The sequence below is a fragment of the Loxodonta africana genome, chromosome 24 (genome assembly GCF_030014295.1).
Source record: "Loxodonta africana isolate mLoxAfr1 chromosome 24, mLoxAfr1.hap2, whole genome shotgun sequence".
In the NCBI taxonomy this organism is placed as follows: domain Eukaryota; kingdom Metazoa; phylum Chordata; class Mammalia; order Proboscidea; family Elephantidae; genus Loxodonta; species Loxodonta africana.
The window spans coordinates 21,208,952-21,232,631 of record NC_087365.1 but is presented as its reverse complement, the minus strand read 5'-3'; the positions used below and the strand labels follow the sequence as shown (position 1 = coordinate 21,232,631).

The 23,680-nt window shown below is 40.8% G+C and overlaps 1 protein-coding gene across 2 annotated transcripts in view; it reads left to right on the top strand.

Moving 5' to 3' along the window:
* PLCB1 (phospholipase C beta 1) overlaps positions 1-21,739 on the top strand; it is an 845,524-nt gene extending 823,785 nt beyond the window's left edge. The window contains exon 32 of one of the 2 annotated variants that reach the window (XM_064275782.1): positions 18,442-21,739. In XM_064275782.1, the coding sequence (XP_064131852.1) occupies positions 18,442-18,669 (228 nt within the window). In that variant the 3' untranslated portion in view covers positions 18,670-21,739. The remainder of the gene's footprint in view (positions 1-18,441) is intronic. The other variant, XM_064275783.1, reaches the window with a different exon arrangement.
* The last annotated feature ends 1,941 nt before the right edge of the window (positions 21,740-23,680 follow it).

Here is a 23,680-nt window from a genome sequence, read left to right as displayed (position 1 = left end):
CTTATTTAATTTTTCTATTTTTAATAATTTTTAGAAGTAATTTTCAAAAAATGTTGAGCAAGATAATTATAGTGCCATATTACCATACCTTTTTACCTCCCAAAGGCCAGAAAAGATATTTTAAGAGGATTAAAAGACTATGAGGAATGAAATTTTAAATATACACAGCAAATGCTCCTAAAAGATGAAATAATCTAAACTGTTTAATGAAAAAACACACTGAAACAAATGATCCTATGTGTATGTCAAAGGTAATATAACCCTACAAAGAACATGATAATTTCAAGTGAATTTTAGCAGAGGAATATAACTGTGCTTCCTTAGTGGGATACAGTTTGCGACCAAAGAGAACCTGAAAAATGTCTTTGGCTTCACGTAGTTATTTTACTGATAGGTCGTAATACTGAAACTATTTCCATATGCTGTAGCGTAATGCACATAAGTAAATACGTTAATGTTATAAAGGAAACATTTTATTGTAAGAGAAAAGATATACATATATAAGACTAAGAAAGTATAAAAAATAATCAAAACTCAACAAAATTTGAACGTCAGGTTTATTCTGAGCGGTTATTCTATGTGCATATTGTTGTTGTTAGGTGGCATTGAGTTGATTCCGACTCATAGTAATCCTATGTACAACGTAACAAAATACTTCCTGGTCCTGAGCCATCCTTGCCATCATTGCCATGTTTGAGCCCATTGTTGCAGCCACTGTGTCATTCAATCTCATCAAGGGTCTTCCTCCTTTTTGCTGACCCTCTACCTTACCAAGCATGACGTCCTTCTCCGGGGACTGGTCCCTCCTTTAACATGTCCAAAACAATATCACGTATGTGAGAAAAAGTCTCATTGTGCTGGCTTCCAAGGAGCTGTCTGGCTGTACTTCTTCCAAGGCAGACTTGTTTGTTCTTCTGGTATGTTCAGTATTCTTCGTCAACATCATAATTCAAAGTCATCAGTTCTTCTTCCGTCTTCCTTATTCATTATCCAGTTTATGCATATGCATGTGAGGCAATTAAAAATACCGTGGTTTGGGTCAGGTGCACCTTAGTCTTCAAAGTGACATCTTTGCTTTTCAACACTGTAAAGAGGCTTTTTGCAGCAGATTTGCTGAATGTGATATGTCATTTTATTTTGATTCCAGAAAAAGCAAATGGCTCAAAAAATTTAGGTACAATGAGGCTTAGAAGAGAAGGGAGAAATATAAAAGATCAACCATTGGCTAGTTTTAACATGATGGATTGAACCCTGCCCTCCCCCTTTTACTGAGATCAGCTGATACCAGATAACAAGATGGTTTGTACCTCAGGTTTTTTGAAATTCAAATTTAGTAAGCCTGACTTCAAATAGGAAAGAAAGGATTTTGCAACCTTGGGTGAAAGAAAAGCCACTGGCGGATTAATTTTGGTCAGGAATTTCTTTAAAGTGTATATTTGGTTTTGTGAGTAAGAAAACTCCAAAATCAAAGCAAGATAAAACCAAAAACCCATTGCCATCAACTGGATTACAACTCATAGAGTAGAACTGGCCCATAGTTTCCAAAGAGCACCTGGTGGATTTGAACTGCCAACTTTTTGCTTAGCAGCTGTAGCTCTTAATCACTATGCCACCAAGGTTTCCCAAAGGAAGATAGCTGCGATTAATTTCTCTCTTTGATAAAAGTTAAGAAAAAACTCTATAATGTTAAATTTAAAGTTGAGGTATGAATATTTTCTAACAATGTTTCAAAGTATATTTCCTAACTGCCCCCTGAGATGGCCTAGAAGCAAGGACACCCATTAACAATGAGCACTTGTACGATCCAGAGCTTGGTTTGTTAATGCCTACTCCACTGAAGGAACCAGGGCTCTATGCAGAAGTAGTTGATTCCAGGTCCCGGCCAAGGAAAGTACAAGGGGTGTCTGGGGAATCCTGTTGTACCAAAGAAAGTGAGAAAGTCCTCAAAAACTAAAGAGGCATGTCAAAAGGGCTGCCTGAAAGGGCTGCATTGTCCAAACCTGAGGCAATTTGAGCATCAAAAATAATAATGACTGCAACTGATTTAAAAAGAAAATTTTATTGTCCAGGGTTATTTTTAGAGAGAGAGAGCGAAAAGAAAAACTCATTTGCCATCTTTTGAAATGATTATTACCACACCTTAGTTTAAAAGAAAAATTATAATTAAAGGAGAAGTACTAAACACTTACCCTGCCTTTTGAGGAGAAACTCTAGTTCCTCTCCACATGATGAGGGAAAATTCTTCCTTACAGAGAGTACCAGCTAAAAAAGAAAAAAGTAGCAGATTACCATTTACTGCCAATAAAAAGATAAGCACCATCAATTATATGAAAAGGTGCTAGGGAACCTTTATACATGGGTCCAAAGTTTCACTCCATAGAATAATAGCCAACTGCAAAGGGAAAAATCTGTCGTACAAAATGGAAGTCTGGTAGTTACCACTTTTACCCAAGTGATCAAATTTATCATCACGGTGGGACCAGCTGATACTACGCACCCACTGAGGTGATTCAAGATGACATATATAAGAATAAAAAATACCTACTGAGTATTCTTACCAAAGCAAATGTTTAACCTGGTCAAGCCTACAAAACTGACTTTTAGTTTACAGGAAATGCAAGGTTTCTACCTTTGCCATCGAAGTGATTCTGACTCACAGCGACCGTACAGGACAGAGTAGAACTGCCTTATAAGGTTTCCAAGGTGTGGCTGGTGGATTTGAACAGCTGACCTTTTTGCTTAACAGCCTAAGCTCTTAACCACTGCACCACCAGGGCTCCTAGGACCAGGTTAAATGAAACCACAAGGAAATAATCAGACAACACACAGAATGTGTGACATTCTATTAGAAAATTGCATGTCAGATCTCTTTAAAACAACCAGGTGATAAAAATTGTTAAAAATTTGGAAACAGATAGTGGTGAAGTTTGCGTAACTTGAGGAATGTAAATAATGTCACTTAATTGTACACGTAAAAATGATTGAAATGGCCAACAGTTTGTTATAAATATTTCACCACAAGAGAAAAAATTAAAACAATAACAAATCAGGTGGGAGAAATAAAAAACATAACAAATGTAATGCAAAAACTTCTATGAAAATCTGGCCAAAAAAAATAAGTGAGAAAAGATTTGGAGACATTTGATATTGGAGACATTTGAACATAGACAGGCATTATTGCTAATTTCCTTAGTGATAAAAGTATTACACTATGTCAGGGAATGTCCTTATTTTTAGGAAATGCATGGTGAAGTATTTACGGGTGAAGTGTCGTAATGTCTGAAACTTATTTTCAAATGATTCAACAAAAAATACAGAGATGAGATGATACTGCACACATGGGAAAGAGGTAAAATTAATTAAGGTTGTTTGCAGGTATTTTTACCCCCACAAACAATTCTGCAGCAAGTATCCTGATGCATCCATCCTTATATGTTGGTGCTTTTATTTCCATAGGCCAGAGTCCCAAAAGTGGAGCTGCTGTGTCAAAAGCTGTGTATGTGTGTGTATTTTATAGATATCAGATTATTGGCCAATGTTTTCAAATGTTGGTTCCCCACCAGATATTATTGCTCTTTTTTAAACATACTTTTACCGAAAAAAAGTCTCTAAAGAGAAAAAATGTTTTATTTCCCTTTTTGTTGATGAGAGTGAATGTGTGTGTATATATGTATTTCTTCTTCTATGAATTGCTTGTTTTCTGCCCATTTTTCACAGAAAAAGATTATTCTTATTTAGATAGACGTGTCTATTTGGTTTTTCTGTCTTATGTAAGACGCTCTCTGTACCTTATGATTATACAATCCTTCACCTAGATTTTCTCCTGAGGTTTTTATTGTTTTACATGTCGTAATAAGGTCTTTAATGTGCTTCATGGGGCAAAATGACCCGAATTGGACTTGAGTTCTAAATTGGATCCTTATTCTATGATTATGCAGCTTATTTTAGAGACACGTGAGAGGAGGAGGGCTTGTGTTAGCAAGGACTATCTGCACATCACTTGGTTCTGGAGATATGCAACACCTAAACACCTTCAAGGATAGCTGGGTGGGTTAAGCGCTTGACTAATAACTAAAAGGTCGGCAGTTCCAGAGGTGTGTTGGAAGACAGGCCTGCAGTCCGCTTCCACAGGGTCACAGCCTGGTCACAACCTGCACATGTTGGTTGTCATGAGTCGGAATCAACTCGACAACGACTAACAACAAAGTAACTTCGAAGTAGGGTTCTTCTGAGTAGATCCTATTATCCTCTTCAAATGCACTGTAAAGCTTCAGAACCATTCTCTTTCTGAACAATCTCATCTAGATGAAGGTCCCCTGGAATGAGATTTCCATCTAGTGCTTTTCTTGTCAAGAGAGGGAAGAGTTTCCCAGTTTGAAGGTCATCTAGATCGTACTCTTTGGAGTACTCACCTTCCCTTTTTCATCTCTTCCTGACTAGAAAGCATTAGTAGATTAGCAGATGGTAACAACAACCAAAAATGGAAGCATTCCCAAATGTTAATTTACTAAGTGACCCCAAAGATGCCCCTACATGAAATTTATTTGAAAGCAAGTTAAAGCCTTCCTTTGAGTTTTAGCCAATCCTTTTGCATCCTGACCTTGTGAAAATCATAATAAATATCTGTCTGTGCATTTTCCAGGATCATTTTTTTTTTTCTTTTTTTTGTTATCCTGCCGTAGCTTATTGTTCTCTGGTTTCAATTTGTTTCCTTAGAAAATTGGTTACGATTGTATCTTGTTAATAACACAGTATCCTGACTTATTTCATGTTTATGCCACATTTATATTGTTTTTGTTGTCACTGATGTTTTCTGTTTGTAAGCTAACCATTTTGTGTAACTTGTTTTCTTGTAAGTCTTCATTACATTTATGCATCTAAAAAAAACTGGGTATAATCCTTGTTTTATTACTTCGGGCAATTGAAAAAATGCCAGAGGCAGCATAGCATTCCAAGTGCAAAAATCTTCCACAACATATTCAGGGCTAAACACATTTGGACTTGACTGTTCTGCCTTTTCCTGCTTAACTACCCAAAATTCACGGGAGCAATGAGTGGGCAACATCTTTTGAAACCAAGTTAATTCAACAATTTAGAAATTGAGCCTGGCTACTCAAATTGGAGGATTCTTGCTCTAGTAAAACAAACTATCAATGCTCTTATTTATTCATATCTGAGTATGATGTAATAACTTGTTCTCTTAATAGTAGAGGCTTAGTTCCTCTTTTTGCAGGTTTTCTAAAAATAAAATAAAAATAGATCATGTAAATTCAAGATCAAGCAAACTCATATTTGCTAACGTTGTAGGAAAGCTCCAAGATATGTCCTACAATATCATATTTCTCATAAACATCTATCTGTCCTGTGGTGATCCCCCAACAATGTGTTCTGAAGCCAAGCAATGCAAAGATGGGGCCAGCTGAATTAAATTATTGGTGCTTTCTGGGGCAGAGCCATATATAAGACTACTTTCTATTCCCCCACTATATCAATAATACTGCCTAAAAAACAACCATAAAACTCAGAAGCTTAAAACAATACATATTTACTAAGTTCATGAGTCTAAGAACTGGCTAGGCAGTTCTGATATGGGCTAGGGTCAGCTTATCTCGGTAGGCTAGCTCATGCGTGTCTTCAACTGTTGGGGCAGCTAGGGACTGGCTGGTTTGGGGAAGTTTCACTTTCCTGGCAGATAGTCACTTGAAGTGATGGGGAAGGATGTACCTGGTCCATAGTCTCATCCTCCAACAGGCTAGCCTGATCTTTTTCACATTATGGCTCTGCAGACTTCCAGCTATGAGAGCAGAATCACACAAGGCCTCTTGAGGTCCAGGCTCAGAGCTGACATACTCTCACTTCTGGCACATTCTACTCGATAAAGCAAATGACAAAGCCACTCCAGATCCAAGGAATGGGAAAGACACTCCATTTTTTGATGGGAAGAGTTGCAAAGTCACATTGTAAAGGGCATAGCTACAAGGAGTGGTGAAAAATTGCTGACATTTTGGCAAGCAATCTATTATTCCCACAGAACACACAGTTTGAGTTGCACAGAGTCACACTCAACAAATGTTTGAGTATGTGATCCAGAATGTGGCAACTGGGTGGAGCAGCACTGAACACTCAGTAGATAATTAAGAGGACATGCTACTGACCCAGGGCAGAAGAAAGAGTTCGCCAACGTTATAATTTAGCCACAACTGACTTATTGTTTAAAAAGTATTGGTTTAAGTATTTGGTGTGTTCTCATATTTTATTTTTTCCCTCTTTTTAATTAAAAAAATAAACAGAACTTATCAAGCACCACAGGGTCTTATCCACCAGTGACCGTGACCTTAAGACAAATTTCTGCTAGGTCAGGTGCAATATATTTAGGGCTGTCAAACTTCAATGAAAACAGCAATCTGCTGTTTCCTAGAGACAGAGAGTGCTCTGCTTTTCCCCCTTTCCCTACCTTCCTTGGGAAGGAAGCTTTTCATCACATGTATTGAATTAAAATTGAGGCAATTCAGAGGCTTGATAACAGTGCACAGAAACCATCAAACACCAGGCTGAAATTTCACTCAGGCGAAAGACTGTGACATGGTAGAAACTCCATTTCCTTCTAAATTGTTGAGCTACCAGGGAAAGAACTGGTAATTGTCTTGTCTTTGATGCTCCAGTGGTTTGCCCGTCCCTGACACAGAGCCGGGGACTGTGTGACTATGCCTTTGCTCCAGCATAATACTATGAATCTCAGGGTACTATGGCTCCCCTCTCATAGCATGTTTCGTCCTGGGCTTATTAGAATTCATATGCTGCAAAATATATTCATAAATACCCCACATTTTATATTTGGGAGGAGTAGTTGACTTTCAGTATTCACTTAGGCTAACCCATTTTTATAATGGCATTTTTTGATGTAAAAAAAAAAAAAAAAAGGTCGTTTCAACAGATCCACAATCCATTATCTGAGACCTTGGGGGCCTGTTGTTTTTCAGAATTCATAACTTTTCTGATTTCAGAAAGGTAACATGGTGTCTATGCCATAGGCATAATATGTCAGGGAAGTCTGGGTTACCCTCATAATCAAGCAAATTGATATTTCTTCAATAAAGTGCATGGATATCCACGTGAAGGGGGATAAGTAAGGATTATAGAATACTGTTTCAGCTCATGTCAATGAGTTTGCCACAAATTTTTAAAACCTTATGAATTTTAGAGCTTTGGAGATTTTAGAATTGCAGATAAATTATGAACTAAATATTAAGTACTAAATTACTAAAAATAAACAAAAACAACCAAACCCACTGCCATTGAGTCAATTCCAACTCATGGCAACCCTGTAGAACTGCCCCATACCATTTCCAAAAAAAAGCTGGTAGATTCGAACTGCTGACCTTTTGGTTGGCAGCCTGAGCTCTTAACCACTGTGCCACCAGGGCTCCATTAACTAAGTCTGCCAAAATTTCTCTGGCATAAAAGCAAGAGAGAAAGGAGTTGAGCTAAAGAGAATATTCTCCTCAAGCAGTTATCACTCTCCAGAATGTGGGTGAGCCTAGGGATTAAGACACAGAGGGGCAGATGCCCCAGGGCTGGCTTAACCCTGATGGTTCAGGGCCCTGAGTCTGCAATAAAGGCTGCCAATAGACGAGGTGGAGCCAGGATGGAGGCAAAAAGTAGATCTAGGAGCCCAGAGTAGAATCAGGAGTGGGAAGGGTATCCGAAGCAGACCAGCAGCATCAACAACACCTGGGAGCTTGTGGGAAATGCAGAATCTCAGGCTCCACAGCAAGCTCCTGAATCAGAATCCAAATCAAGATTCCAGGTAATTCGTGAGCACCTCAAAGTTCAAAAAGTGCAAGAATAAATTACTTAATTTTTTTAGGACAAATCTTAAGACAGACTGTCTCAAGGCTAATAAGAGGAGTAAAGCACTTGGTGCTGATGCCATTTTTAAGATTCTCTTCCCTGCTTCTCATTCAATAAGCCAAGAGAATTGTAGCTAAAATTCTGAGTTTTCAATGGGGTCAGCATAGCAGAGTATCCCAACAGGCAGCACTCACCACAGCGCAAATTACTGAAGAATCCCTGCTCCTACCGAAGAATCCCCGCTCCTACCGAAGAATCCCGACTTTTACCTGTTTTATGATTGGGGCTTCCAAGTAAGGCTGTATTTGAAGAACTGATTTGGTGGTTTTGAAATGGTTTTGAAAGTTCTCCAGTGTATAAAACAGGTAAATTAAAAGACAGTTTAAAAGGTAATCAAAACAGTTTACAAGACAAATAAAAATTTGAATTAAAAAAGAAAAAGGAGTTAAAATAGAGAGATGATAAAAGGAAGTCAAAATAAAGGTGAAAGTTGGTTACATGAGTATGTTCAGTTTGTGAAAATGCATCAATCTTCCCTTTAGAAGTGCTCAGCATTGGCCTCCACTGCTTATCTGCCAGTCTGTCATACCTGTGTGTTTTTTGCCTGCTGCTGTGATACTGGAAGCTATGCCACCAGTATTTCAAATACCATCAGGGTCATACATGGTGGACAGGTTTCAGCAGAGCTTCCAGACTAAGATAGACTAGAAAGAAAGACCTGGAGATCTACTTCTAAAAAAATTGGCGGTGAAAACCTTACAGATACCAGCAGAACATTATCTAATATAATGCCAGAAAATAAGCCCCTCAGGTCGGAAGGCACTAAAAATAAGAACAAGAAGAGCTGCCTCCTCAAAGTAGTCAACCTTAATGACATGATGGAGTCAAGCTTTCAGGACCCTCATTTGCTGATGTGGCACAACTCAAAATGGAAAGAAACAGCTGCAAACATCCTTTAATAGTTGAAAAGTAAAAAGTACAAAGTATGAATCTAGGGAAATTGGAAATTGCCAAAAATGAAATGGAATGCCTTAAGAGAGATATCCAAGGCAGGGCTGAGCTGAAATGGAGTGATATTAGCCATTCTGAATCAGACAATCATATGGTCTACTATGCCAGGAATGACAAATTGCAGAGGAATGGCATCACATTCATTGTCAAAAAGAACGTTTCAAGGTCTATCTTGAAGAACAATGCTGTCAATGATAAAATAATATCCAGTCTCAACACACCTGGGCCAAAGGAAAATGAAGAACACCAAGGACGCAAGGTAATTATGAGCCCAAGAGACAGAAAGGGCCACATAAACCAGAGACTACATCAGCCTGAGACCCGAAGAACTAGATGGTGCCTGGCTATAACCGATAACTGTCCTGACAGGGAACACAACAGAGAACCCCTGAGGGAGCAGGAGAGCAGTGGGATGCAGACCCCAAATTCTCATAAAAAGACCAGACTTAATGGTCTGACTGAGACTAGAAGGACCCCAGTGGTCATGGCCCCCAGACCTTCTGTTAGCCCAGGACAGGAACCATTCCCAAAGCCAACTCTTCAGACAGGGATTGAACTGGACAATCGGATAGAAAAGGATGCCGGTGAAGAATGAGCTTCTTGGATCAAGTAGACACTTGAGACTATGTTGGCATCTCCTATCTGGAGGGGAGATGAGAGGGCAGAGGGGGTTAGATGCTGGTGGAATGGATAAGAAAAGAGAGAGTGAAGGGAAGGAGCGGGCTGTCTCATTAGGGGGAGAGCAATTAGGAGTATATAGCAAGGTGTATATAAATTTTTACTTTATTTTGCCTTCTTGAGAGGCCCTTTGAAATCTTCTGTTCAGTTCTTTTACTTCATGAATTCTCCCAAAAGGGAAGAACATGCTCGGTGTTTCTCAAGCTGAAAGAACTGAATAAAAAATGCAAGCCTCGAGTTGCAATAGTGAAGGATTCCATGGGGAAAATATTAAATGATGCAGGAAGCATCAAAAGAAGATGGAAGGAATACACACAGTCATTATACCAAAAAGAATTAGTCGATATTCAACAATTTCCAGAGGTGGCATGTGATCAGGAACCGATGGCATCGAAGGAAGAAGTCCAAGCTGCTCTGAAGGCATTGGTGAAAAACAAGGCTTCAGGAATTGAGGGAGTATCAATTGAGATGTTTCAACAAACAGATGCAGTGCTGGAGGTGCTCACTTGTCTATGCCAAGAAATATGGAAGACAGCTTCCTGGCCAACTGACTGGAAGAGATCCATATTTATGCCTATTCCCAAGAAAGATGACCCAACCAAATGTGGAAATTATAGAACAATATCATTAATATCACACACAAGCAAAATTCTGCTGAAGATCATTCAAAAATGGCTGCAGCAGTATATCAACAGAGAATTGCCAGAAATTCAGGCCGGTTTCAGAAGAGGACGTGGAACCAAGGATATCATTGCTGATGTCAGATGGATCCTGGCTGAAAGCAGAGAATACCAGAAGGATGTTTACCTGTGTTTTATTGATTATGCAAAGGCATTTGACTGTGTGGATCATAACAAATTATCATTAACACTGCGAAGAACGGGAATTCCAGAACACTTAATTGTGCTCGTGAGGAACCTTTACATAGATTAAGAGGCGGTTGTCCAGACAGAACAAGGGGATACTGATGGGTTTAAAGTCAGGAAAGGTGTGTTTCAGGGTTGTATTCTTTCGCCATACCTATTTAATCTGTATGCAGAACAAATGATACTAGACTCTGGGCTGTATGAAGAAGACCGGGGCATCAGGATTGGAGGAAGACTCATTAACAACCTGCGTTATGCAGATGACACAACCTTCCTTGCTGAAAGTGAAGAGGACTTGAAGCACTTACTAATGAAGATCAAAGACCACAGCCTTCAGTATGGATTACACCTCAACATAAAGACAACAAAAATCCTCACAACTGGACCAACGAGCAACATCATGATAAAAGGAGAAAAGATTGAAGTTGTCAAGGATTTCATTTTACTTTGATCCACAATCAACAGCCCTGGAAGCAGCAGTCAAGAAATCAAAAGATGCATTGCATTGGGAAAAGCTGCCGCAAAGGACCTCTTCAAAGTGTTGAAGAGCAAAGATGTCACCCTGAAGACTAAGGTGCACCTGACCCAAGCCATGGTATTTTCAATCGCATCATATGCATGTGAAACCTGGACAATGAATAAGGAAGACTGAAGAAGAGTTGACGCCTTTGAATTGTGGCGTTGGGGAAGAATATTGAATATACCACGGACTGCCAAAAGAATGAACAAATCTGTCTTAGAAGAAGTACAACCAGAATGCTCCTTAGAAGCAAGGATGGCGAGACTGCGTCTTACATACTTTGGACATGTTGTCAGGAGGGATCAGTCCCTGGAGAAGGACATCATGCTTGGCAGAGTACAGGGTCAGCGGAAAAGAGGAAGACCCTCAACGAGGTGGATTGACACAGTGGCTGCAACAATGAGCTCAAGCATAACAACGATTGTAAAGATGGCGCAGGACCATGCAATGTTTCGTTCTGTTGTGCATAGGGTCGCTATGAGTCGGAACTGACTTGACGGCACCTAACAACAACAACAACATATAAATTTTTGTATGAGACTGACTTGATTTGTAAACTTTAACTTAAAGCACAATAAAAATTTTTTAAAAATATATATAATATCCATATACTTACAAGGAAGACCAGTTAAATGACTATTCACATTTATGTATCAACCTTGAATGCCAATGATAAAGAAATTGAAGATTTTTACTAACTTCTGCAGTCTGAACTTGATCAAGCATGCAATCCAGGTGCACTGATAATTACTGGCGATTGGATTTCAAAAGTTAGAAACAAAGAATGACCAGTAGCTGGAAAATATGGCCTTGGTGACAGAAACAACACCAGAGATTACATGACAGAATTTTGTAAGACCAACAACATATTCATTGGAAATACCTTTTTTCAACAACATAAACAATGACTATACTTGTGAACCTCACCAGATGGAACACACAGGAATCAAATTGACTACATCTTTGGAAGGAGATCATGGAAAAGCTCAATATCATCAGTCAGAACAAGGCCAGGGCCAACTGCAGAGCAGACGATCAACTGCCCATATGCAAGTTCAAGTTGAAGCTGAAGAAAATAAAAACACGTCCATGAGAGCTAAAGTATGAACTGGAGTATACCCCACCTGAATTTAGAAACCATCTCAAGAATAGTTTTGATGCACTGAACGGTAATGACAAAAGACAAGGCAGTTATGGGATGACATCAAGGACATTATATGTTAAGAAAGCAAAAGGTCATGAAAAAGACAGGAAAGAAAATACCTAAATGGATATCAGAAGAGACTCTGAATCTTTCTCTCAAACGTAGAATAGCTAAAGCAAATGGAAAAAATGGAGTAAGAGCTGAGCAGCAAAGGGGAGCTCGAAGAAGACAAAATAAAGTAGTATAATGAAACATGCAAAGATGTGAAGTTAGAAAACTAAAAGGGAAGAATATGCTTGGCATTTCTCAAGCTGAAAGATCTGAAGAAAAAATGCAAGCCTCAAACTGCAATATTGAAGGCCTCTGGCAAAATATTGAACAACACAGGAAGCATCAAAAGAAGATGGAAGGAATACGCAGTCACTATACCAAAAAGAATTGGTCAACATTCAACCATTTCAGAAAGTAGCATATGATCAAGAACCAATGCTAGTAGAAGAAGTCTAAGCTGCACTGAAGACCTTGGTGTAAAAACAAGGCTCCAGAAGTTGATGGAATACCAGCTTAGATGTTTCAACAAACAAATGTGACACTGGAAGAGCTCACTAGTCTATGCCAAGAAATTTGGAAAACATCTGCCTGGCCAACCGACTGGAAAGATCCATATTTGTGCCCATTCCAAAGACAAAGGTGATCCAAAGGAATGCAGCAATTGTCAAACAATATCATTAATATCACATGCAAGTAAAATTTTGCTGAAGATAATTCAAAAAGAGTTACAACAGTGCATCCACACGGAACTGCCAGAAATTCAAGCCAGATTCAGAAGTCCTGGAACGAGGGATATCATCGCTGATGTCAGATGGATTTTGGCCGAAAGCAGAGAATACCAGAAAGATGTTTACCTATGTTTTGACTGTGCAAAGGCATTTGGCTGTGTGGATCCTAACAAATTATGGATAACACTGTGAAGAATGGGAATTTCAGAAAACTTAATTGTGCTCATGAGGAACCTGTACATAGACCAAGAGGCAGTCCTTCAAACAGAACAAGGGGATACTGCATGGTTTAAAATCAGAAAAGGTGTGCATCAGGGTTGTATCATTTCACCATACTTACTCAATCTGTATGTTAAGCAAATAATCTGAGAAGCTGGACCCTATGAGGAAAAACTCAGCATTAGGGTTGGAGGAAGACTCATTAACAACCTGTGATATGCAAATAACACGGTTTTGCTTACTGAAAGCTAAGAGGACTTGAAGCACTTAGTGATCAGAAGGATCAAAGACCACAGGCCTCAGTATAGGTTACACCTCAACATAAAGAAAACAAAAATTGTCACAACTGGACAATAAGCGACATGATGATAAATGAAATAAAATATTGAAGTTGTCAAGGATTTCATTTTACTTGGATCCACAATCAACACCCATGGAAGCAGCAATCAAGAAATTAAAAGATGCATGGTATTGGGCAAACCTGCTGCAAAAGACCTCTTTAAAGTGTTAAGAAGCAACAGTGTCACTTTGAGGACTAAGGTGTGCCTGATCCAAGCCATGGTATTTTCAGTCGTCTCATATGCACATGAAAACTGAACAATGAATGAGGAGAAATTGATGCATTTGAATTATGGTGTTGGCAAAGAATGTTGAATATGCCATGGCCTGCCAGATGAATGAAGAGGTCTGTCTTGGAAGATGTAGGGCCAGAATGTTTCTTAGAAGTGAAAACGGTGAGACTATGACTTACGTACTTTGGACATGTTACCAGGAGGGACCAATCCCTGGAGAAGGACATCATGCTTGGTAAAATGGAGGGTCAGTGAAAAAGAGGAAGACCCTCAATGAGATGGATTTGCACAGTGGCTGCAACAACGGGCTCAAACATAATAATGATTGTGAGGTTGGCACAGGACAGTGTTTCTTTCTCTTATACACAGGGTGGCTGATGAGTCAGGACTGCCTGGATGACACCTGACACAGCAACAGTGTTAGCCTCCCATCCTCTGTCTAAAGCCTGTTCCTCACTTCCAGGTCCACTCCAGTCAGCTGTTTAACTTTCCCCAGCAGGACTGTTGACTGATCTCTGGCATGTCCAGCTATCAGTAGCCTCCAAAGCCTAAGTTTAAGAACATCAGGTCATTGTGTTACCAAACCCAGAAAGGTGAGTCTTTGTCCTGTGCGGTCAGACTTGCCAATTATTTGGACACCAGTCTTTTGAGAAAGAAAAAGTAACTTCATTGCAATGCGCAGAGCAAGGAGCCAGGAAGAAGTTCCTCACTGGGCTCACCAAGCTACAGGGAAAAAAAAAAGAAGGGCTTGTATGTGATTTGGGCAGCTAGATGGCAGCCACACAGCTGTTCTAGTGAGGGCAAACTCTAGAAGGTGGCCAGGAAACAGGAGGTGAGTGGTTCTTGCCGGATGTCCTGCTTTGAAATAGGGTCCAGGTGACGATTTTCCTTCTGATTTGTTCCTCCTGTTGCTTCATCCTCTGTTGAGGTCAGTTAGCAGTCACAGCTGGCCTTGGGTGGGCCAAATCTGATTTGGGCTAGTTTAAGGACTAATGGAAATGTACTGACATTAGTAAGGTCAGGTTACAATTCCCCCTTGAGTTGTAGCAATTTCTTACTCTTAAGGGATAAGGGTCAGCAACTCATTTGACTATTTCCTGCTAACATGGGGTGGAGTTTTTAGGGACCTAGGAACAGACAAGGAATGATTAGTTCCTGGGGTAGCAGGCAAAGAAGACTTAAAACCAAAAACACAAGGGAAAGATTTGTCTAAAGAACTAATGGACCACAAGTACCACAGCCTCCTCCAGACTGAGTCCAGCACAACTAGATGGTGCCCGGCTACCACAACCAACTGCTCTGACAGGGATCACAGTAGAGGGTCCCAGACAGAGCTGGGGAAAAACATAAGTCACTCCTGAGGTTCACCCTTCAGCCAAAGATTAGACAGGCCTTTTTTTATATAAGACAAAACCTGGAAGCCCTGGTGGTGTAGTAGTTAAGTGCTACAGCTGCTAACCAAGAGGTCAGCAGTTCGAATCCGCCAGGTGCTCCTTGGAAACTCTATGGGGCAGTTCTACTCTGTCCTATAGGGTCGCTATGAGTCGGAATCGACTTGATGGCAGTGGGTGCTTTTATAAGACAAAACAAGAACTTTTGGTGAAGGGTAAGACAGTACACAATACTGGGGAAGCCAGCACAACTTGTCCAAGGACACGTCCAAACTCTCCGAGGGACCAAATTACTGGGCTGAGGGCTGTGGGGACCATGGTCTTGGGGCACATCTAGCTCAATTGGCATAACACACTTTATGAAAAATATATGCCAGGCAATGAGCTAAGTGATTTTCAGTTTATCTTTGCCACCTGAAAGTGAAGCCCCTTCACCAACATCAGAAGTTAGCAGAGCCAAGATTTGAACCCAGGCAGACAGTCCCCAGGACCCTTCTGTTAGACTGCTACCAGAAGCTTTATTGGCTTTTTCCTGCTGCCAGGCCCTTTCATATATTCAGATTTTCCCTTCAATCCCTTCAGTCCAATTAACAACCTCCCTGTAAACAGTGTGCATATGCTGATGATGGCTTCCAAATTCTAGGTGCTAGTTCTATTCACCAGCTTCTGCCACCTTTCTCTGCCCCTAAGAATTTAGGACTGCAAAGAGGTGGCTGATGTTAGGTGCTAAGAGAAGCCAAGGAAATTGCCTCCTATAAGCAGAACACACAGCAATAACCACTGAAATGCAACTCAGCCTCACCCCACCGGCCAGGAGACTGAAATAGAAATGGAGCAGGGAACAGGGAGCCATGGTGCAAAAGTGTTTAAGCGAATGTTAAAACACTTAAGTTCCTGGACTACTTAAGGGTCATCTGAAGCGCTACATCCCCAGGCTGCCTTAAGGAAAAGTCTCCCATACAGCATTTCATAGGGGCTCCATTGGAGCCTGCTTCTAGGGGCACCCGGACTCTCCACTGGGCAATGTAGCAGCTTGATCCAGGGCAGGTTGGTCTCTTAAAATACAAGTACTCACTCACATTGCCCACACTAACTTAGGTTTCTAATTAGACCTTTGAAGCACAGAATCAATACAGTAGTTATTGTGGTCTCCAGGGAGAATGTAGCTTCCACCCAGTTCCTGCCTTTGGATACAGAGGCTTCTCCGTTATTGCTTTGAATTGGATAAGGTAGGCCAAATCTAGGAATAATTTCATTGAGAAGAGCTTTGCTTACCTCGAATGCCTTTTTTGTTTGGAAGAGGAAGGCTTCTACCCACCCTATAGAAGTGTCTACAAACTCTAAGAGATATTTAAAACCTCCTGTAGCTGCCGGCATAACAGGAAAGTCTACTTGCCAGTCCTCTCTGGGTCCGGTCCCACGGGCTTGTACCCCAGGCATAGGTGATAGTGGGTCTGTTTTTGGATTGTTCTTTGCACAGGTGAAACATAGCATCCCAACTGTAATGTGTGCTCTCATGAGCTGCCTTTATTTTCAGGGCATCAGGTGTTGAGGTATTAACACCACTCCTTGGAAATTGTACCCATCTTCTGCTCTGTTTATTACTGGGGGTTTTCTGGTGCCCAGGGCAGTGTATAACTGCCACCTCTGTTGACCATAGTACATTATTCAAAAAAGGCATCTCTAGTAGGCCTTCTTTCCTCCAGCCCCGCCAGCCAAGATGCTCTGTTGCTGTCACAGGCCTCCCAGGGTTTGGGACAAAGTAAGGATGGTGACCATCCCACCAGGCCCTGAAGCTGTGTGCTGGCTTTGCCTGTGTGTGGCAGCTCACTACCCTGCCAGTGAAGCCAGCTGAGGGCTGAGAGTGTAGACTTGTCTGGGGCAGCTGGAAGGTCCCCTGTGTGCCTAAGGCAGCAACAGCAGCCATGTTCTCCGGCTCTCTGGCCTGTTTTGTCAGTAAGTTGTCCTCCCACTCTTATTGCAACTCGAGGCTCCTCGTGGGTTGCAGGGCAGTCCCTGGGCCCCATCAGTCTGAGCCATTGACTGACAGCTGCAGGAGCTGTGTTACAGGTTTCTTCTTAGTCTCTTAAGTGAACTGGGTTGAACGCAAGGGGCACTCCTATTTCCAGTGCCCTTCTTGTTTGCATAAGGCGCACTGCCTGGGGCCTAGCTTTCGGGGCCCTTGGTTGGCCACTGGCCCTTTTGGGCTGCCGGGAGTCTAATACCAGTCTGAGGGTTGAGGTTATACAACCTGTCAGCCTCTTGGATGCCTTTTCTAGGACCATCCTCTGTTCCTCTGGAGTTAGAAGAATATTTAGGACTGACAGTCAGCCCAGTTAAAGGGATGCGTGGCAAAGATGGACACAGACAAAGCTTACATGTGTTTTGGGTCATCTCTATATGCTGGGAGATTATTTGTCTAATTATACAGGTCAGAGGTGGAGAACAGTGTATGGACCCAGATAAATCCTCCAGAGTGGCTGCTGTGATCTAGTCCAGCAGGCATTTGTCTCAGTGGAAATTGCCCTAAGGAGACTTGGCCAAATTATACCCCATTACGGGTGTATACCCTGGTGGTGTAGTGGTTAAGTGCTACGGTTGCTAACCAAAAGGTTGGCAGTTCAGATCCGCCAGGTGCTCCTTGGAAACTCTATGAGGCAGGTCTACTCTGTCCTATAGGGTCGCTATGACGGGTGTATGCTGGAAACCCTGGTGGCATAGTGGTTAAGTGCTACGGCTGCTAACCAAAGGGACGGCAGTTCGAATCCACCAGGTGCTCCTTGGAAACTCTATGGGGCAGTTTCACTCTGTCCTATAGGGTTGCTATGAGTCAGAATTGACTCGACGCCACTGGATTTTACAGCTAGGGGTATATGCTGCGGAGACTATTCCGTGGACAGGACGGTGAGTTTCTGACTCAGGAGGGGCTGGCCAAAGATCCACCAAAGGGGTAGCTGCTGCTGCAGTAGGCACAAGGGCCACTGGGGCTGAAGGGGCCAATCCCTGGCCAGGAACCAGACCTACACCTTCAGGTGGATAAGAAGGAGGGGGCACAGGTGGAGATAAGAGGCTGTTTTATATCTTCTCTATAGTGGTTGTCTCCCTGGGTGGTGCAAATAGTTAAATACTCAACTACTAGCTTAAAGCTTGGCAGTTTGAACCCACTGAGAGGTGCCTCAGAAGATGGGACTGGCTTCTGATAAGTCACAGCCTTGGAAACCCTATGGAGCAGTTGTACTCTGCACACATGGGGTCGCCATGAGTCTGAATCGACTCAATGGCAATTAACAGCAACAACCAGTTGTTGATACTTTCTCTCCTCTCTTTGTACAAGTCTTTCAAGGAGTTTGTACATGGGTGATTATAGAAACTTAAATGAGCTAATATCATTCTCTTCTGATGTCTCCCAGCTACAGATGGAACTGGAGCAAGAGTATCAAGACAAGTTCAAAAGGCTGCCCCTGGAGATTTTGGAGTTCGTGCAGGAAGCCATGAAAGGGAAGATCAGTGAAGACAGCAATCACAGCTCTGCCCCTCCCTTCCAGGCCCCAGACCCTGGAAAACTGAACCACAAACCTCCCTCCAGTGAGGAGTTGGAGGGAGACAACCAAGGAAAAGAGTTTGATACTCCTCTGTGATTGTTCCTGCCAGGCCTTCAGAACACGCATGGCCACTCAGCCACCATCAGACTCACTCTTGTGACAAAGATCACTGCCCAGGAGCATCTTCCTGAGACGCATCCCTTAGCCTAAAGTCCATCCCAAAGGGAGCATTCTGGAAGGATCCACCCATAGGTCCCCACCGCCAGCCTTCGTGGGTTGTGTGGAAACTGCTGTGGGTCTACTAGTGGAGAGTGCATGTATACGGGGTTTTTGTTTTCTTTCCAATAGTAAATTCAAAGTAGGCAACTTCCAGGCTCCAAGGAAGATTTAATGAAGGACAGTGTCTTCTTTGAAGAAAATCGGGCTCATGTTTTTATTTGAAGCTCTGGTGTGTCAAGTATTTCAAAGTAATAGAAATAATTTGAGAAATGCATAGCACTATTTAACACTATTGAACAGACAACTTTGAGCATTTTTCTTTTTCTTCTATCTGCCCCTCAACTACCATATCTTCAAGTTAACATGGGTATTAAATTGTCTCATCCTTTGCTTTGCAAGCACTGGTGGCTTGCAGTTTGCTAATTTATTTTCAGAGAGGCATCAGCGTATTTGTTGCTGACATGGCTTTATTAGATACTATAGTGACTCAAATAAGCTGGTTTTCTTTTTTGAAAAAAATCACTTGATTGTACTCATGCCCAGTGAAGCCATCCCAGGACTTGGCAATATGCTTGTAAATTTGGCTGCATGAGCAAGTCGGCTGCCCACTTGCAGGCAGTATGCTATCTGAGTTGACTATTTGCACTTGAAGTCTGGGTATTCATTGGTTGTTGTTGGCCTGAAATGATCAAATACCTACAAAGAGTCTGTTCTGTTGAATAAAATTAGTCGAGCTGATGTGCATTGAACAGAGATTCAATCAGAGTGAATAGGCTCCACTGGTTATTTTGCTGTCTGACATTTTTTATGCTCCATTTATTTTTAATATAGAGAATATTTATCTAAAGAATACACAGACCCACATATAGATGATATATATTGCCTCCATGTATGTATGTATGCACTCAGCCATTTAAGTGCATCCACACACGTGTGCACACACGAGTGTAATTGTGTGTTTACTAATTGGCAGTGACCCAGTCTCATCCACAAGACTTCAAACCAAATTCAGGGTTAAATGGGTCAAGAAGAAAAGGGTCAAGTGTCTAGATTACGTGGATATTAAATTTATTAAAATACTAAGAAACAATTGACGGAGCTGGTGATGCAAGTTGGGGTAGATTTACAATTTAGAATATGAATTTTATATATATTTTGCAGGATCAAAACTTTAATTTTAAGAATCAGTATATAAGCTTATTTTAATGATCAGAATGCACAAAAATATATATGACAGCAATATGGAAATTTATTAGTAGAGTCCATAATTTTTAAGTCTGCCAGATTTCAATTTTATTCTAACATAAAAAAATCTTTCATTATATATTTACTATGTACATTTATTTTCAATTATATGTGTCTGTTCGTTAAGTTCGTATTTTAGGGGGCATAAGAGAAACATTATATCGAAGTAACACTGATCAAAAACAGTATTGCAAGGTTTTTAAGTAAAAGAGGCTAATTATACATAGGAAAAAGTAATTTAGAGAGTAACAAACAGAACATTAGAGCCCAGAAGCAAGATGCTCACAGCTTTATTTTACTGCAGAATAAACCTTCCTGATGGTAGCTGAGCAAAACATTTTAAAACTCAAAAAACAGTTGTATTCTGAAAATTGTGTTTCAAGAATTTAATATTTTTATGAAAATTATTTTATTTAACTTCAAGCAATAACTAGGGATCACAATTAAGAGTTAATCAAAATGAAAGTTCAGCTCAAACATTAGGAAAGAGGGTTTGATTTTAAAAAACACATTTCGTGTGACGCTGGGGGAAAATCAGATCCTCTTTAGAGATGATTGTATTTTGATTCGAAAGGTTTAGGGTGTTAATTAGACACTTAATAAAACTCAACTTCCACTGAAAGAGGAATCTTGAGGACATCATTCTGCCTTAGCACTTTGCAAGAAAGACATTAATCCTAGAGATGCCAGGATGGTCAGAAGTGAGTGCTGCATTTTATAAACAAATTTCCAGACTGTCTAAAATTGCAGAAGGCTGACCGAATAATAGCATTCATAACCAAACACAATGGTGATTATTACAGCAGGTTGTATCACATTTTAGTCCAGAGATAGACTAAGGTTAATAACCTTGATTTGTACAAAACTGTTTTGGTAGTTGCATTTCACAATCTTAGTGACTCTAGCCATTTTACGATATGTTTGTATTTGGCCATTTCCTGTCATCACATTTTTATATCTGTACAATGACACTTTTTGCAGTTGTGGGGTAGTGTGTAACACTGTCCATCTTACATCATTGAAACTACTACAGTGATAACTATCATTTAATAATATTTAATATTACTTGAAATAGACTAAGATAAAGAAAAAGGGTCTATATGATGTGCAGTTTTATGCCTTTATGTATTTGCCTCGTTCTTTGTTGAATGTGTGAAATTCTGTACCGTGGTTTCTCCTACAATAGAGAGTAAAGAGTAGAGCTGTGTATTAAATTAGACTGTGCCCCCTCCGATACCTTTACACTACTGAGAACAGCATGGTTTTGGCCGTGTAAACCAATTTCCAGAGCCCTAATGACATGCCATATGTTTTTTGGTTTTTAACATTTTCATGATCACCGTACATGAAGTAATACTCCTGTAGTTGATAGTTAAGCAGTCGTTAAATAATTCCGAAAGAAAGGGCCATTGCTTGCTTTACTTTGAATTTAATGTTGCGCTTGTGCACTGTATCAATATTGTTCGTGATGGATTGGACATTGTGACTTTTGCCTTTTAAGAAAAAAAAAAAGATAGGACAAAGTATTTGAAGCTCTTAAAATGTACATATTTTGGTTCTTCTATCTCAAATTATTTAAAATGCATAATTCACATTTTTGTAATAATTCTATGCAATTTTGTGGCATGATGTTTCTTCCACTTGTAATTTTATGTGCTTTCATCACAGATCCAAAGGAAACAATAAAAATTTCTTAACACAACCGAAGTTGCTATTTCTTGGTGTCAGAGCCAACCTTCTTTTGATGGGCAGAAGAGTGAGAGCAGGCCTAATGCCAGTCTTTCTTTAGGGCCTAATGCCCACACTGACTGAGCCCATCTGTGCCTGGGGAGGAAATTGGGAGGCTTCAGTCTGTGCCAGAGGGCACAGTTGTCATTACCCTGTCATTCCCCCACCCTTCATCCAGGAGAGACATTGCATTTGCCCATTACTCCTATCATGGAAACTCTCCCTTTCTCCTTTCCTCCCTTGACCAAAGCTGAGGAAGGCAAAACAGTCCGATTTTCAAAGGCTTTTTGACAAACAGTGAAAATAACAAGGCCTGAAAAAGTACTTGATGTTTGTTAAGTTTTCTTATAAAACCAATCTTTAAAATCTGCAATATTGATAGAAGAAAAAAAACATGTGATTTCTATGAGAATGTCCCATGAGCACCCCAAAGCCAGTGTATTAGTTATCTATTGCTGTGTAACAAATTGCTCCGAAACCTAACGGCCTAAGACAATAAGAAGTCTTTATCGCTTGTAATTTCTGTGGGGCAGGAATTCAGACAAGGCACAGTGGGGTATGCCTCTTATCTCAGCTCCATGTTGTCTGGCATCTCAGGGGGAGGATTAGAAGCCTGAGGCTGGAATCACCTGAAGACTAATTTCCTTTCATGTCTGGTGGTTGATGAGGGCCTGTCACTGAGAGACCAACTGGGCCTCTGGGCTGGAATACCTACAGGTGCACTTTCCACATGGCCTGGGCTTCCTCACAATACGGTAGCTGGATTTCAAGAGTGAGCCTCCAGCAAGGGGGCCAGGCAGAAACTGTGCCAGATTTTTATAACCAAGCTTTAGAAGTTACATGTCATCACTTATGCCATACTCCATTCATTAGTGCTATCACAAACCCCTTACACATTCAAGGGAAGGGACCAAACATAGAGCCCATCTCACCGTGGGACCGGTATTGGTCATGCTTCAGGAAGAACATGAGGGATGGCATAGATATATAGGCATGACCTTCTTTGGAAAATACAGTCTGCCAGATAATAGCATGCACAAAACTGAATTTTTAGCTTCACCCAAACCTGCACCTTCTCTTTTGTTTTCTACATCAGTGAACAAAACCAATCTCAATCCAGTTGCCCAAGCCGAAAACATTGGTGTCATCCTTGACAGCACCCTCTACCTCATCCCCATTCCAATACAACACCAAGTTGGGTCAATTCATTCACTTCCTATCCCCTCTGCCAGTACCTAAGCTCAGACCACCATCTCCTTATAAATGCCAAGATTCTCCTAAATGGCCTCCATGTCTCTGGTCCTAACTCACTTAACTCTTTTCCCATACTCTGGATTGATCATTCAAAAACAAAAGCGAGATAAAGTCATCAACTCGAAAGCCTTTAATTGACCCCAGATATCCTCAGGATAAAGTCTAAACCCCTTCATAATCGTTCAATATCTTATATGATTTGGTTCCTATACAATGTTCTGACTTTATCTCTTTGCATTCCTCTCACACACCACACTCCAGCCTTATGGACAGTCTCACCCCCTGGGCTTTGTAAAAATTACTTAGGCCCTTCCTTTCTGTTTCTTTTTCCCCTGGATCCCTCCCCAAAGTATACACAAACACCTAGAATTTCCTCCTTTCCCTAGCTAATTCCCTTTCATCTTTCAGGTTGTAGCATGGATATTACTTCCTGTAAGAAGACTTTTTTAATCCACCCAAGCTTATGCTACATCCTCTCCCCTTTACTCCCATTGCATCCTGCTAGGGCTGCACAACAAATAACACCAAAACTTAGTGTTTTAAAACAACAACCATATACTATTGGACAGGAGTCCATGGATCAGCTGGTGGCTCTGCTGATCCAGCCTAGGTTTGGTTGATCTTAACAGAGCTCTTTCATGTGTCTGTAGTCAGTAGTAAG